The sequence below is a fragment of the Mesoplodon mirus genome (genome assembly GCF_964341445.2).
Source record: "Mesoplodon mirus genome assembly, chromosome: 13".
NCBI classification, from domain to species: domain Eukaryota; kingdom Metazoa; phylum Chordata; class Mammalia; order Artiodactyla; family Ziphiidae; genus Mesoplodon; species Mesoplodon mirus.
Window position 1 is genome coordinate 18,235,459 of NC_138989.1, and position 14,867 is coordinate 18,250,325.

The 14,867-nt window shown below is 46.1% G+C and overlaps 1 protein-coding gene across 4 annotated transcripts in view; it reads right to left on the reverse strand.

The window, feature by feature from the left end:
• The window catches only part of SVOP (SV2 related protein), an 85,770-nt gene that overhangs the window by 51,802 nt on the left and 19,101 nt on the right, over nt 1–14,867 (reverse strand). For all 4 annotated transcript variants that reach the window (XR_014295670.1, XR_014295671.1, XM_082640027.1 and 1 more), the window contains exons 2-5: nt 11,705–11,865; nt 9,201–9,286; nt 7,843–7,941; nt 3,384–3,455 (exon numbers count right to left, since the gene is read on the reverse strand). Coding sequence is in view for 2 of the 4 variants with exons in the window: in XM_082640027.1 (XP_082496153.1) it covers nt 3,384–3,455; nt 7,843–7,941; nt 9,201–9,286; nt 11,705–11,865 (418 nt within the window). In the remaining 2 variants the exon portion in view is untranslated. The remainder of the gene's footprint in view (nt 1–3,383; nt 3,456–7,842; nt 7,942–9,200; nt 9,287–11,704; nt 11,866–14,867) is intronic.

A 14,867-nucleotide genomic window follows, 5' to 3' on the forward strand; every position in this document is an offset into this window, starting at 1 on the left:
TTAACCTTCACTTGTCTGATTACGCCCAAGAGGAAGTATCCATGTGGTGCTGGTCTGTCTGTTTTTTCTAAATTAATTAATTAATTAATTGATTTTTGGCTACATTGGGTCTTCGTTGCTGCCCACCGGCTTTCTCTAGTTGCGGCGAGCAGGGGCTACTCTTCGCTGTGGTGCGCGGGCTTCTCACTGCGGTGGCTTCTCTTCTGCAGAGCAAGGGCTCTATTCGCGCAGGCTTCAGTAGTTGTGGCTCAGGGGCTTAGTTGCTCCGCACCATGTGGGATCTTCCCGGACCAGAGCTTGAACCTGTGTTCCCTGCATTGGCAGGTGGATTCTTAACCACTGAGCCACCAGGGAAGTCCCTACTGGTCTGTCTTTAACACCTTTTTAAACATCTGCTAATCTCTCACTTAAACAGAGAGGGCAGTGGGGCAACCATACCAGCTAGAATTTTTTTTTAATTTATTTATTTATTTTGGGCTGTGTTGGGTCTTCGTTGCTGCGTGCGGGCTTTCTCTAGTTGACGCGAGCAGGGGCTACTCTTCGTTGCGGTGCGCGGGCTTCTTATTGCGGTGGCTTCTCTTATGTGCGGAGCACGGGCTCTAGGTTTCAGTAGTTGTGGTACAAGGGCTCAGTAGTTGTGGCTCGCGGGCTCTAGAGCACAGGCTCAGTAGTTGTGGCTCAGGGGCTTAGTTGCTCCGCACCATGTGGGATCTTCCCGGACCAGAGCTTGAACCCGTGTCCCCTGCATTGGCAGGCAGATTCTTAACCACTGCGCCACCAGGGAAGTCCCCCAGCTAGAATTTTATAACATTGTTTTCTTTGTATTTCGTTTTGCAGATACTTCCTATTTAGTGCAATTGCTATTGATTCCCCATTTAAGACTCTCTATCAAGTTTCCTTTTCAAAAAATATGCATTTAAGGATTTTAAAAAATGTTGGTATAAAGAAAGATATTAAGTATATAAGAGAACAGGTGGAGCAGGAATTATTCAAGTCCAGGAAAACCTGGATCTATTGTAATAATGAATAACAATAATAATTAATAAATAATAAAGCAACCTTTCTGTTCCCCTAAACCCAGTGCTATGATATTGGTACCTGCCACACATATACTTGGTTCCTTTCTTTTGGCTTAAGCTAACTTAATAGGGATTTTCTTCCTTGGAACCCAACGAGCCTTGAATCAGTAACAAGACATCAGTAGCAGCAGAGAAAATAAAAGAACAGAAGGAAAACAGCAGGAGAAGAGGAGAGGGGAGAGAGGAGGGCACCCAGAGTGGCACATGGCAGCTAAGCCTCTCTCACGGGGCTGCCTGGCAACTGTGCTATCCCAGTGAGGTCACTGGGTGCCCCCATGCCAGGCAGCAAAGACAAGCAGGCTGATCTATCCTGTCAGGTCATAGCAGAGTGCAGCTGGCTCTGCATTTGCCCGCCTATGCCAGGGCTTTCCAGCTGCCCAGAAAATGAGGACTCAGCAACCATTTGGAAGTACTGTTATAGCTATTGCAAAGGCACCGGCAGTACCAACAAGCCCCATCTAAGCACTGCTTGGGGACTCTGCAGAAATGTCCTTTGGGCTTCTCATTAACTACAGTTGTCATTCTACCTAACATCTGTTCTGCCTTTTAGATTGTTACCCCTCCCTCCCTTCCTCCCTGCCTCCCTTCCTGTCTTCCTTCCATATTTATTAAGCGTCCTCTGTATACCAGGCTCTAGAGATAGATGGATAGATATTATACATTCATTAATTTGCTGATTCAGTTATTCATTCAACAGTAAGCATGTATTGAGTGACTGCAGTATGCCAGACACTTAGAGATACTGATATATATTATTCATTCATTCAGCACACAGGTATCGAACACCTGCTGTGTGCCCAGCACCAGAGGTACTGAAATGTATCATTCATTCATTCACTCATTTGTTCACTCTACATGTATTGAGCACCTGTTGTGTGCCTGGCAGTTGAGGTCCTAATATACATTATTCATTCATTCATCCATTTGCTCTGCACATATTGATAGCCTACTGTTTGCTAAGCACTTGGCTTTGTCCTGGGCTAGGGCAGGCCACATGACAACCAGAGTCTCTGACTTCATGGAACTTTCATTTGCATTTCTTAAATCGCAGCCCATCATTACACTGGATCCTCACAGTGGCCTGTGGAAAGACGTTATGTTCATGTCCACTTTATAAATCAGCACGTTGAGGGCCGACGGAGTTGAGTGATTTGTTCAGGATCAGCAGAGTCAAAACTGGAGCCAGGGGCTTCCCTGGTGGCGCAGTGGTTGAGAGTCCGCCTGCCGATGCAGGGGACACGGGTTCGTGCCCCGGTCTGGGAAGATCCCACATGCCGCGGAGAGGCTAGGCCCGTGAGCCTTGGCCGTTGAGCCTGAGCTCCGCAACGGGAGAGGCCACAACAGTGAGAGGCCCACGTACCGCAAAAAAAAAAAAAAAAAAAAAAAAGAAGGGTTCCACCGAGTCCTAACCCCATATGTGATTCTCCTGCAAAGTCACGCAGCAGACGCCCTCACAGAAACCTCCCAGCTGAGCCAAGGCAGATCAAGGAGCTAAGAGGAGGTTCTCCGAGCTTGCCAAGGCTCGCCAGCTGTCTGGCTCGCCTGCTGGTCCTGGAGGAGTTCTGGGGAAGCTTTATAATTAGAGCCGGATCCATCCTCCATGAGGTTGGGCCAGAATTCCATGCTGGGGAGAAGGAGGCTCTACAATCTGGTGGCACTTTCTCTCTCTCTCTCCGGTCACGCCAGCTTTGTGTTGGGTGTGGTATTTAGCAAGCTGCTCAGGAGAGCTGGAGGAACCCTCTGCAGGCGGGGTGGATGAATGTTCAGCTAATCAACTGAATTCCAGGGAATCGTTCAGTGATGTCTCCCAGCAGCCAAGGTCAAGGTGAAGGATGTGAACTCTGGAGCCAGAGGCACCTGCATTTTAACACTGGCCTTGCCATTTATTGGCACCGTGAGCTTGGCGAGTAGGAAGGATAATGGAAATTGAAGAAACATTTCCTCTGTGTCAAGAGCTTTCTGTCACAAGGGTCATTTACTCCCCGTAACAGCCCTATGGGGAAGACTATTATTATACCATTTACAGATGAGGAAACCGAGGCACAGACGGATTGAGCGCCAAGGGGATGGGGGTGGGCACCACCAGCATCTTCTACGTTCTGAAATGCACATCCTTGGGCCCCACTAGGCATGTGTGATTTCAAGAGTCCATAGCCTCAGAGCAACGTCTTCTCTTTGCCCTTCAATGTATCTCTGAATTAATTAGACCCCCACCAAATGCTCAGTCAGCGCACGTTTTGCTACTCTGTCAATGCCATCACAAAGATAACCCAGAGGACACGAGCTTAGGAGAAGTTGCCTTACTGTTTTCCTGCCATACTGGTCTGAGATGTTTCCCCAGAGGGTAGAACTGGACATCATGCCGACAAAGACCACCTGTGTGGGCAAAGACAGTTTCTGTTAGATAATGACACGGAGCATTGTGGAGAAAGGGAACACCAAATTGAACGTGTGACGTCACACTCCTGTAATAACAATGAAGCAAGCTTTACTGAGATCGTGTTAAGATGCAAATACTAGTCTACATGCTTCATGTTACTGTTTAAGCCTCACAACAATCCTAGGGGGCGGGTGCTATTATTATCCCCATTTCACAGATGAGGAAACAGAGACTCAGAGAGGGGAGGTCACATGGCCAGGGTCACACAAGTGTAAGTGATGCAGCCCGGCCTGGAATCAGGCTGCATGGCTGCAGAGCTAGTATTTTACCAATTTCTCACCAAACCCAAGAAATGTTTCATGGCTAAAAAAATGTTAAAGGTTGCAAGGTAGAATTTGGAGGATATGAAAACAGGAGACAGGAAGTTAGGATGGGAGTTGTAAGCCATTAGCAAGAGACAGCAACCATGGAGTGCTCACTGTGTGCTGGGCAAAGTCCTTGTTCCATTGTTAACCCTTGATCAGAGCAGATGAGTTATAAATGCTCCTACCCATTTTATAGATGGGTAGCTTGAGGCTTAGAAGTTTTAAGAAACCTGCTCTTATCCCAGGGAGGAGAGGGTAGAGACAGGTCTTAAACCCAAGCAGGCCGACTAGAGCACTCTTCACTGCTCTGTCCTTTCCGGAGCATTCACCAAGTGTCAGACACCACACTGAATGCTTTTTACATATGTCTTACCTAATTCTCACAGCAGCCCTAAGGAGGGGGTACTATTATTATCCCCAGTTTACATATAAGGCCACTGAGGCCCAGAGACGGGAATGGCACTGCTTAGTGTGGTCTGAACCCAAAAGCATTCCTCCAGGCATGGTCTAGAGCAGCGGGCTCCAAACCGGCTACACAGAGGTGTTCCAAGGGAGAAGCAGATTTGGATAGTTTTAAAGGAATTTATTTCCAAGTCCTCAACTTCCATAGAGATTCTTTCCTGAGAACAGGTTAGGGGTCTCACCAGTTCCCTCCTCCCTTTCTCAACCACCCCTCCCCCACTTCTCCCTACCACATCCTCCCAATGCACCTCACAGCACATTGCTTTGAGGTTAAACCCTCCAGGATGCTTCCAGAAGGACACCAATGACACAGTTACAAATCCTTTCGCAAGTCATCTTGATTCCAATTCCATTTTATTATTTTTAACAAAATTGCAGGAGAGCCTAATCAAGCTGTCAGCAGATTAGATCACTAAAAATAATTTTTCATAAACGACTGCTGTGGGCTTCCCTGGTGGTGCAGTGGTTGGGAGTCCGCCTGCCGATGCAGGAGACATGGGTTCGTGCCCCGGTCCAGGAAGATCCCGCATGCGCGGAGCGGCTGGGCCCGTGAGCCATGGCCGCTGAGCCTGCACGTCCGGAGCCTGTGCTCCGCAACAGGAGAGGCCACAACAGTGAGAGGCCCGCATACCGCAAAAAAAAAAAAAACCAAAAAACGACTGCTGTGTGCTCTTCAGCATGAAACATGGAAGTTGTTGAAAAACATCAAGTGGCATTAGTTCATTGAGTTATTACAGAACTCCTTCAGTTCCCTCCCCACAAAGTTTTTATATGTGAACAAAGCCTTTCATATTTGTATCCATTCAATAAATATGAAAAGTAGGAGTAGCACAGTGGCTGAACCCTGTCTCATTTTAGCAATAAGTAACGATTCAAGAATGCATGACATAATTGGGAAACACTCCGTAGCCCTCATGAAGAGGTGTGTTCCTGATAAAGTGACTTATGTTTAGCAATTATTTATCAAAATTAATTATATCTTGTTTTGATCTGCTGTTTATTACTAAAAATTATCATGATAACTTACTGCTGGAGAAAAATTTTAATACTCAGAGTCTTATGATCTCAGAAAATTAAAAACAATAACTTAAAATGTCACAAAAACTATGATAGGGTGACAAATGAAGTACTTTCAAGCATAATAAAACATTACATTAAGATAAAATTATATGGAGAAATGGAATGAAAATACCAGTTCAAGAAGAAAACAAGACAATGCAAAATTTCCAAATTCTTCTGAAGAGCTTATTCATGGTATTTTTACACAGGTGATGGTGGGTAGCAGATAAATATTTCAATTCCATTGGACACATTAAAAAGAGTGATATGGGACTCCCCTGGTGGCGCAGTGGTTAAGAATCTGCCAGCCAGTGCAGGGGACATGGGTTTGAGCCCTGGTCTGGGAAGATCCCACATGATGCCAAACAGCTAAGCTCGTGTGCTACTGAGCCTGTGCTCTAGAGCCCCTGAGCCACAACTACTGAAACCTGCGCCTAGAGCCATGCTCCGCAACAAGAGAAGCCACTGCAATGAGAAGCCCACACACCACAACAATGAGTAGCCCCCGCTCGCCGCAACTAGAAAAAGCCCACGCGCAGCAACAGAGACCTGACGCAGCCAAAAATAAATAAATAGATAAATAAATAAATAAAATTTAAAAAAATAAAAAATGAAAAGAGTGATATGAAAATTTTATTTGAACTTTTAATATTTCAATACTCCAGAAATTATATAAGCTGCAACTATAATTTTAAAGTTATAACGTCAATTTAAAAACTTGTGAGACTCCTGGGGGCTGCATCGTTTTTACACAATTCTTTTCTAGATTAGCGAGAGCCAAAGTGTTTGATGATTACTGTCTTGGGGTAAGTGTGGCCTTAGTCATGTGCTAAATGATATCCTTACATCCCGAGAGTCAAGCATCCCTGTAAACACCCGTTTTCCCCCATTCTCACTTTCCCAAGGGAGACGTAGGCACCGCAGAGTACTGGTTATGTATCACAGTAATTACGGTAATCTCACACGGTATTGCCTGTGACAGCAACGATGGTCAGTCTCATCCTTCTTATGTACTTTATGCAGCTGAAGCAGCTCCTGCAGTGCCCTAACTTTTCTGCAGAAAACTTGGCCATGGAGCTTCACTGCTTTACTAGCCCATGAGTCCAAACCTGATACCATAGGAAAGTGATCCAGGGCAGTAAGCTGGGGTCAGGGGCTCTGAGTCTGCCTGGCCTTGATTTCAATCCTGCCTCTGCCTCTGATAGGCTGTGTGAGTTTGGGCAAGTCATCGCACCTGGCTGAGACTTAGTGTCCTTATCTGTAGAAATGGAAGGAGTAATAACAGCACCGCTTTCATAGGTTGAGAGGGTTAAAGAGGTAAAGCATGGAAAACCCCTAGCACAGATGCTGGCATATAAGTGCTCGTTGATAAATGGTGGCTGTTAGGAACCAATGACAAGGGATCAAAAAGGCCTCGCATCACAAAAACACAGACCTGTGATTATTCCTTAGGAGGTATTAGTGAGAATGAGGAATATAAGAAAGAAGTATCATTTACCCGACCTCTACGATGTGCTAGGCACTCTAGGGATTTTGTTGACCATCCGAAGTCAAACAGGCGTTATCACCCCCATTTTGCAGATGATGAAATAGAGCCGAAAGTGTCTCATTCAAGGTCACACATCTCAAGGTAACTAAACCACAAAAATCCAGATGTATGTGCTTATGAAGTTCCTTATTGCCTTGTTGCCAAAGGCCAAAGGCACTCAGGCCATTCTAGAACAGTTGTCCATAGAAAAACAGCATTCTGGGAGGCATTCCTAGTCAGCAATGACTCTGCCACTAGCTAGGCTGTGTGACCTTTTGTGAGTGACTTAACCTCTCTGCACTCATCTTCCTCAGCTCATAATAGTACCTACCTCATAGCGTTGTGTGAATTAAAAAGCACAATGTATATTGCACATATATTGTATACAGTGTATATAAAGCCATTTGCATTGTAAATGCTCAATAAACATTAGCTTTTGTGGGTATCATTATTTTTATCCTCTTATCCAGCCTGGCCATTCCCCTCCCTTTTAGAAGATTGCCGTTGAACTATCTCTTGACAAAAATTAAGCGTCTGACACATGCTCCTCCAAGCCTTAGTTCCAGGGAGCAGCAGCTCTTATGATTTATTGAACATGTACTATGTCGCTTCCAATCCTCAAGTCACCCTCATGTGGGAGGAACTGGCATCTCCTTTTTGGAAGAGTGAGGCTTATAAGGTTTAAGTAATATGATCAGGGGCGCTCCAGCTTCCTAGCAATTGAGCAGGATATCTGGGGCCCCCACGTAGTTGGAACCCCCAGGAGAGGTTAGAGTTGGCTGCAAAGCTGCCAGGACACATGAGATGGAGAAGGGAGGAGGAATCTGAGGTAATGGTGTTTCCATTCAGGGTTTAAGTCTTTTCTGCTGAGTCCTTGGCAGCAGAAGGAGGAGGGGGACATCCTACAGAACCCCCCGCCCCGGGGGACCAGAAATGTGCACAACAGGAAAGAGCTGCTGGGCTGCCTACCGAGGTCAGCAATGCCACCTGCCAGCTGGGCAGCCGCCACTCGCAGTGTAGCTGCGGCGCAAGGATGCTCAGGATCATCATCTCCATGGCGTCCGCCATCTGCAGGGAGCAAGCAAACATCATGAGGCCAGGATGCTGCCCGGGCCGGGGATGGCTGGCCCCTCACCAAGTCCACGACCCCAAGCAAGTGTGTACAAAAATCCCTCTTCTACCTTCTGCTGAGTGCCCTATCATACATCAAAACACACTGAAAGTTGGGACTTCCCTGGAGGTCCAGTGGTTAAGACTCCACCCTCCCAATGCAGGGGGCACGGGTGTGACCGGGGCGGGGAAGTAAGATCCTGGATGCCGATCCGGCATGCCGCTGCAGAGCGGTCAAAAATACAATAGATAAATTAAATTTAAAAAACACACTGAAAGCTCCAGTAGTTAAAACAGTGTGGTGCCACGCAGGAATTGACAACTAGACATTCAACATTCTTTGTGTGTGTGTGTTCTCCCGTGTTTGAAAAAACTTAGGGGCACTCCCCGAATGAAGTGGTAAAATATCATATTTCGAAAATCAGAAGAACATTTTTATAGAGGTAGAGAGACAATGACCTTTTTCTCTTATAGCTCAATTAAAAACTAGTTTCTCTTTGGTTATTGTTCATGTAGAATTGTCAGTATAGTTAATGAGTGACCTTTTAACATTATTAAAACATACTAGGAAGCCCTGGTAATTAAATATAGTGGTTCCTTTACTGGATTAAACAGACAGAGCAATGGCACCGAAATGAGAGTCAAGAAGCAAACCCATGTAGCCGTGGGAATGTGGTGGATGATAAAGGCGGCTCTGCAAATTCGTGGGAAAAATGATGTGGGGAAATTGATGACTGTTTGGAAAACTACGTAGTTAAATCTCAGTCTTGCACTAGTCACAAAAATCAATTTCAATTGTATTAACGGTCTAGATGCATTATTTGCTTTAGGTAGATTAAGGGAGTTTGATGAGGGATCATGAGCCCCTTAAAACGAAGGCACATTTTGATCTGTGCATGTTTTTCTAAGGTGAGCCTCACAGATGACATCAGAATCTTATAGAAGCCCTGAGCCTCAAAGGGTTGAGAACCACTTAATTAACCAGAAGCTTCAACTTCTCCTTGAGGGCAATTGTCAACCACACCTAACCTCCGCAGCCCCCAACCCCCAGACCTTCATTATCACCCAGGGTCACTCAACCCAAACTCTGCTGATTCAAGCAAAGGCTCTTTGTGGAAGGAGCTGTGTCCTTCCGTGTAGATCATGGAAAGCCAGTTGAGCAGCACAGGTGTTCCTTGGAAACTGAAGGTGAGGTCACTGTCTCCAGGGATACTTGCCCAAGCCAAGCCGGTGAGAACAGAGAGCTTCCATTGAAATTTTCCAAAACCAATGGCTTCCACCGCATCTTCCACCATGAAAGTATCTGGGAAGGAGAAGGGGGAGGTGGAGGAAGGAGTCAGTGCATCTTGCAGTTGTCCTAGTGTGTGGGGCCTGGGTGGGGGTGGGGGGGTCCCTGGCCAAGCTCTTTAAAGGCAGTGCATGCTGCTTCTAGAACTTATCCTAGAAAAACCTTCCAGCAAGCATGAAGGTATATCTTGCTGCAAAGTCCAATGCAACATTGTTTCTACAAAAGGAAAAATTGGACAACCCAGAATGTCTATCAACAGAAAATTGGTTAAATTATTTTACATATTATATTTAAATGTTTATATATCTACATTATGAAATCCAACCCATCTGTTTAAAAATGGGCAGATATAGAAAGATGCATACATTATATTGTTAATTTTAAGAAAACAAAGCAAGATGGACCACGGAAAGCAAGATTAAGTGGCCACAGACTGTCGACAGGGTTATCTGTCAACGTTCACCTTTTTATACATTTTGATCATGTCTGAATGCTTTCTAAATAAACACATATTATTTGTACTCAGAAAAAAATAAGGATATAATTTAGAAGCTCATAAGTGTTTTGAGAAAGACGAAAAGACTAAATACGATGTGGTGTGCTGGATTGGTTCCTGTAACAGCACTGCTGGGAAAACTGGCGAAATCTGAATGAAGTCTGGAGTTTCCTGGATAGTATTGCACCGGTGTTAATTTCCTAGTTTTGACAAGTGTGCCATGGTTAAGTAAGATGTTAACTTTAGGGGAAGCTGCATGAAGAGTATATGAAAAAATAACAACCAGACAAAAAAGATTTTGAGAAAGAAAAAAAGAGTATATGAGAACTCTCTGTGCTATCTTTGCAACTTTTCTGTAAATTTAAAATAATCCAGGGACTTCCCTGACAGTCCAGTGGTTAAGACTCTGCGCTCCCAATGCAGGGGGCACAGGTTCAATCCCTGGTCGGGGAACTAAGGTCCCACATTCTGCACAGCAAGGCCAAAAAAAAAAAAAAAAAAGCCCCAAATAAAAAGTTAACTAAAAAATAAAAATACTAAAGGAGCATGCTGGGTGGCCTTCCTGTGGGGCCTCTGAGGATCTCATCAGCCTCTGCTGGGAGTTGTCATCTTATTAGAATTTCAATCATGGGCCCCTTATAGCAATCATAATTTTCTTTAGAAGTAGGAGCTGGTGTTTATCACACCAGCAGAGTCTGGTTTCCTTCAGTAAAAATACTGAGGAGAAAGCAGAGTGAGTCCTATAACATCATCAATAATAAGAACAGTAATAGCAATAATATAATGGTGTATTTATTGAGGGCTCCCTGTGGGTCAGGCACTGCCGTCACAACTATACTAGTTAAGGCTCAGTCTTAGCCCCATTTTACAGAGGAGGACATGAACTTGCTCACTGTTAACGTAGCTGGCACAGTGAAGATCTGGGAATTGAGCCCAGATCAGCCTGAGCCTGAAGCCACTGCTTGTAACCTCTGCCTCTCCTTCCTCCCCAGTCATTGCCTCCTTAGATCTGCCAACAACAGGCCTTGGGCTCAAGCCATTAATCCTCTCTCCTGTTGGGAATCTCTTTCAGGAATGCATAGAATGTTTTCATCCATCAGCATCATCAGGTGGTGAGGGGAGACCAGGTCCCCTAGCACGGCTTCAAGTCTCTTGTTTGACCATCTGTATTCAGAAAGAGCACAGGGTCATGGGTAGGAATGTGGGCTCTGAGGCCAGACTTTCTGGGTGTAAATCCAGCTTGGCTAAGTTCTAGCCGTGTGACCCTGGGCAAGATACTTAACCTTCTGTACTTCCGTGTCCTCTCCTGGAAAATGGGAAACATAATCGTAATACTTCCAGTTGGAACTGTTGTGAAGATGAAATGCGTAATATGTGTAAAGTGCTTGGAACAGTGCCTGGCACAGAGTAAATCCTCAGCCTGTGTCTGCTGCTCTAATCACTACTGTCATCTTCACAATCACCATTGCCACCATCATCATTACATTATCATCAGCACCATCATCATCTCTAGCATCATCATCATCATCATCATCACGATCTCATCATCACCATCATCACCACCACCACCTCCACCACCCTCATCATCACCATCACCATCACCATCTCATCATCATCATCATCATCTCTATCACCATCATCATCATCATCATCTCTATCACCATCATCATCATCATCATCATCATCATTGTGGTTGCCATCCTCAGCCAAGTGTCAGTCAATGTTGTTCACTGTCAGGGATTATGATATAACCTTGCCTGCTGAAGAAAGCCATGTAGGTCCAGCCCCACACTTCCAGTGTCACCCCTGGCCTCCAGGCCCTCCTACCTGCCCCTTCACAAGATCCCTCTGAGCATACCACCTGGAGAGGCAACCCTGGTGCCTCAGAGCCCCTGACTGTAGCCTGGGCCGATGCCCCAACTGCAGGGTCCCCTCACCGTCGGTGGGATTGGCAAACTCCTTAGGCACAGCTGCCCCATCATCCAGCTCGACAGCCTCTAGGCCTGCACGGACCCCTTCAATCTGGACCTCATGCTCTCCCGAAGCCGTGTCGTCCTCTGACCTTGCACTCTCGCCTGTGCGACGGAATTTCACCACCCTAGAGGACAGAGCAAATCTGGTCATGATGGCTAGAACTCCTCCTCAATGGCCTTGCAGTATAGCTGTTGTGTCCAAGACAGGTGACAAGCTTTCTCTTATGGTCTAAAGAGTTGAATGGGTGGAGGAGAGGTGGGGGTGGGCATTTCTGTTGAGTTGGACTGTGGGGAGGGTGACAACTTTAAGGGCTGCCTAGTACAGTTGGACAGGTTGGGCACTGCACAACTCCAGGGGGAGTCCTGTTCACATGGTAAGTTATGTGAATGAGGATATCCTTGCACTAGACCTAAAAACTGGTCGGAAGTACATGTGTTTCAGAATTTACGTTCCTCTATCTATATCTAATGGAAGTAACAATTTGGTCACCTAAGGGTTACACTATGCCCACCAAAAGTTGCCCACACAGTGTTTTTTTTTTTTAATTTAAAGTGGATGCCAATGTTTTAAAATTAGGAGAATTCACATAAAAATCCAGATTCCCATCTCTTTCAAAAGTAGAGGGCTTCCCTGGTGGTGCAGTGGTTGAGAGTCTGCCTGCTGGTGCGGGGGACACGGGTTCGGGCCCTGGTCTGGGGGGATCCCACGTGCTGCGGAGCAACTGGGCCTGTGAGCCACGGCTGCTGGGCCTGCGCGTCTGGAGCCTGTGCTCCGCAGCAGGAGAGGCCGCGATGGTGAGGGGCCCGCGCGCCGCGATGAAGAGTGGCCCCCGCTTGCCACAACTGGAGAGGGCCCTCACACAGAAACGAAGACCCAACACAGCAAAAGTAAATAAATGAATTAATAAACTCCTACCCCCCCCCCCAAAAAAAAAGTAGAATATCTGGCCGTCTGGGGCACACATTCTAATAAGGGACCAACATGGCCTGACCAGGGCAGTGTATCCCCTGTAGATGGGACACACGATGCACAGGTGACCACAGTCTCGTCCTCCCCAAATAACCTCCAGCCCTGACAGTCTCCTGCCACTTATCTTTTTTTTTTGCGGTACGCAGGCCTCTCACTGTTGTGGCCTCTCCTGTTGTGGAGCACAGGCTCTGGATGCACAGGCTCAGCAGCCATGGCTCACGGGCCCAGCCGCTCCGCGGCATGTGGGATCTTCCCGGACCGGGGCACAAACCCGCGTCCCCTGCATCGGCAGGCGGACTCTCAACCACTGCGCCACCAGGGAAGCCCATCCTGCCACTTATCTTTACACTTGCTCTGTGTTCCACTCGGCACTTTGTCCCCTTTGTCTGGCCCTGTAGGCATCTGAGTTTGAGACCCCATGGACTCCACTCTCAACACAATACATTCCTTCACACTGTGCTACTTCTTGTTACTCTGGGAAACGCCTTGACTTCTCTGAGCAGCAACTTCTTAATCTGGGCTCAGAGGCAAAAATACATGTCTCCTCCAACTTCCTCACCCCCAAACACAAAACACCTGCTCTCTGCCAGCCCTGTGGTGGGTTTCAGGGTGGCAGCAGTAACAGGAGAGATGAGTCCCTACCCTCCCAGGAGAGAGTCATATGGAATGAGTAATGCCCATTTCCCCCAGAGCTTTGAAACAAGGAGTCTGCGATGACATGGGCGTGAAGGGCGGAGGGCTGAGGAGGGCAAACCTGGGCCACGTTTTTAAAAGGTAAAAATGGAGAAATTTCTAAGTAAAAAATATTGCTATCAACATCATCATCAATTAATTATTGCATTATTCCATACATTTCACCAAGAATAACTGGTACTCTGGCATAGAAAGGGTAAATCTTCAGATTCCAGAAGCCTGGGGAACATTCCCTGCTTGTGAATTTGGAGAAAAGACAGATGAAATCACGGCAATTTTGTAAATACCCGAAACTCCATTTGATGGCAAGGCTGGGCTTGGAAAGCTCCAGCTGTCAATCTCATCTTGGGTTGGAAATATGCAGGAGGGCGTAGAGCACAGGGTTTGCAGGCGGATCGGCTGGGATTGAAGCTTGGAGCAAACACTCCATCCCATCCACCACCACCACTGCACTCTCCACCACGCCCACCACCGTCTAGCAGCATCTGTGCCTCGTTCTAGGTGTTGCTTTCCATGCACTCGTTCTGCACGACAGCGCTATGAGGTTGGTGTTATTATCACCATTTTACAGACAAGAAAACTGAGGCCCCAGAAGTCACAGGACTTACCCCTGGTCACAGAGCTAAAAAGGCATGGAGCCAGGGTTCACCCCCAGGTCTGTCTGATCAAAACCTTGTGTTTCTGGCCAAAGACAGGATACCATTCAAACCCTTCCATTACTCCCCATTTACTCCATTCCCCCCATCCAAAATCTTTTTTTTTTAATTCTTATTTATGTATTTATTTATTTTACAACTTTATTGGAGTATAATTGCTTCACAATGGTGTATTAGTTTCTGCTTTATAACAAAGTGAATCAGTTATACATATACATCTGTTCCCATATCCCTTCCCTCTTGCGTCTCCCTCCCTCCCACCCTCCCTATCCCACCCCCCCAGGCGGTCAGAAAGCACCGAGCTGATCTCCCTGTGTTAGGCTGCTTCCCACTAGCTATCTACCTTACGTTTGGTAGTGTATATATGTCCATGTCTCTCTCTCACTTTGTCACAGCTTACCCTTCCCCCTCCCCATATCCTCAAGTCCATCTTTTATTTTGAAATATTTAAAGAATATAAGACTGAATAGATAACAATGAGAGAAATGTCTTTGATTCTGCTGTCCAGCTTAAAGACTAGACACTACTAGTAGGTTGAACCATATGAAGTTGTCAACACTTGACTATAATTCAGTTGAAGCCACCATGTCTCTTTTCCAGTCTCCATCTCTCACATTTTCATCATTAATACTCTTCCTTGATCAGTGCTCTTCACAGGCATCGTTATTTGACTTCACCCTCACAATAACCCTGAGAGGTGGTGACCATTACCATCCCCACAGCATAAGATATATCTATAGTCACTCTGAGCCTCAGTTTACCTTGCTATAAATTAGGTGTAATAGTTTTGTCATAGGTCAAATTCCTT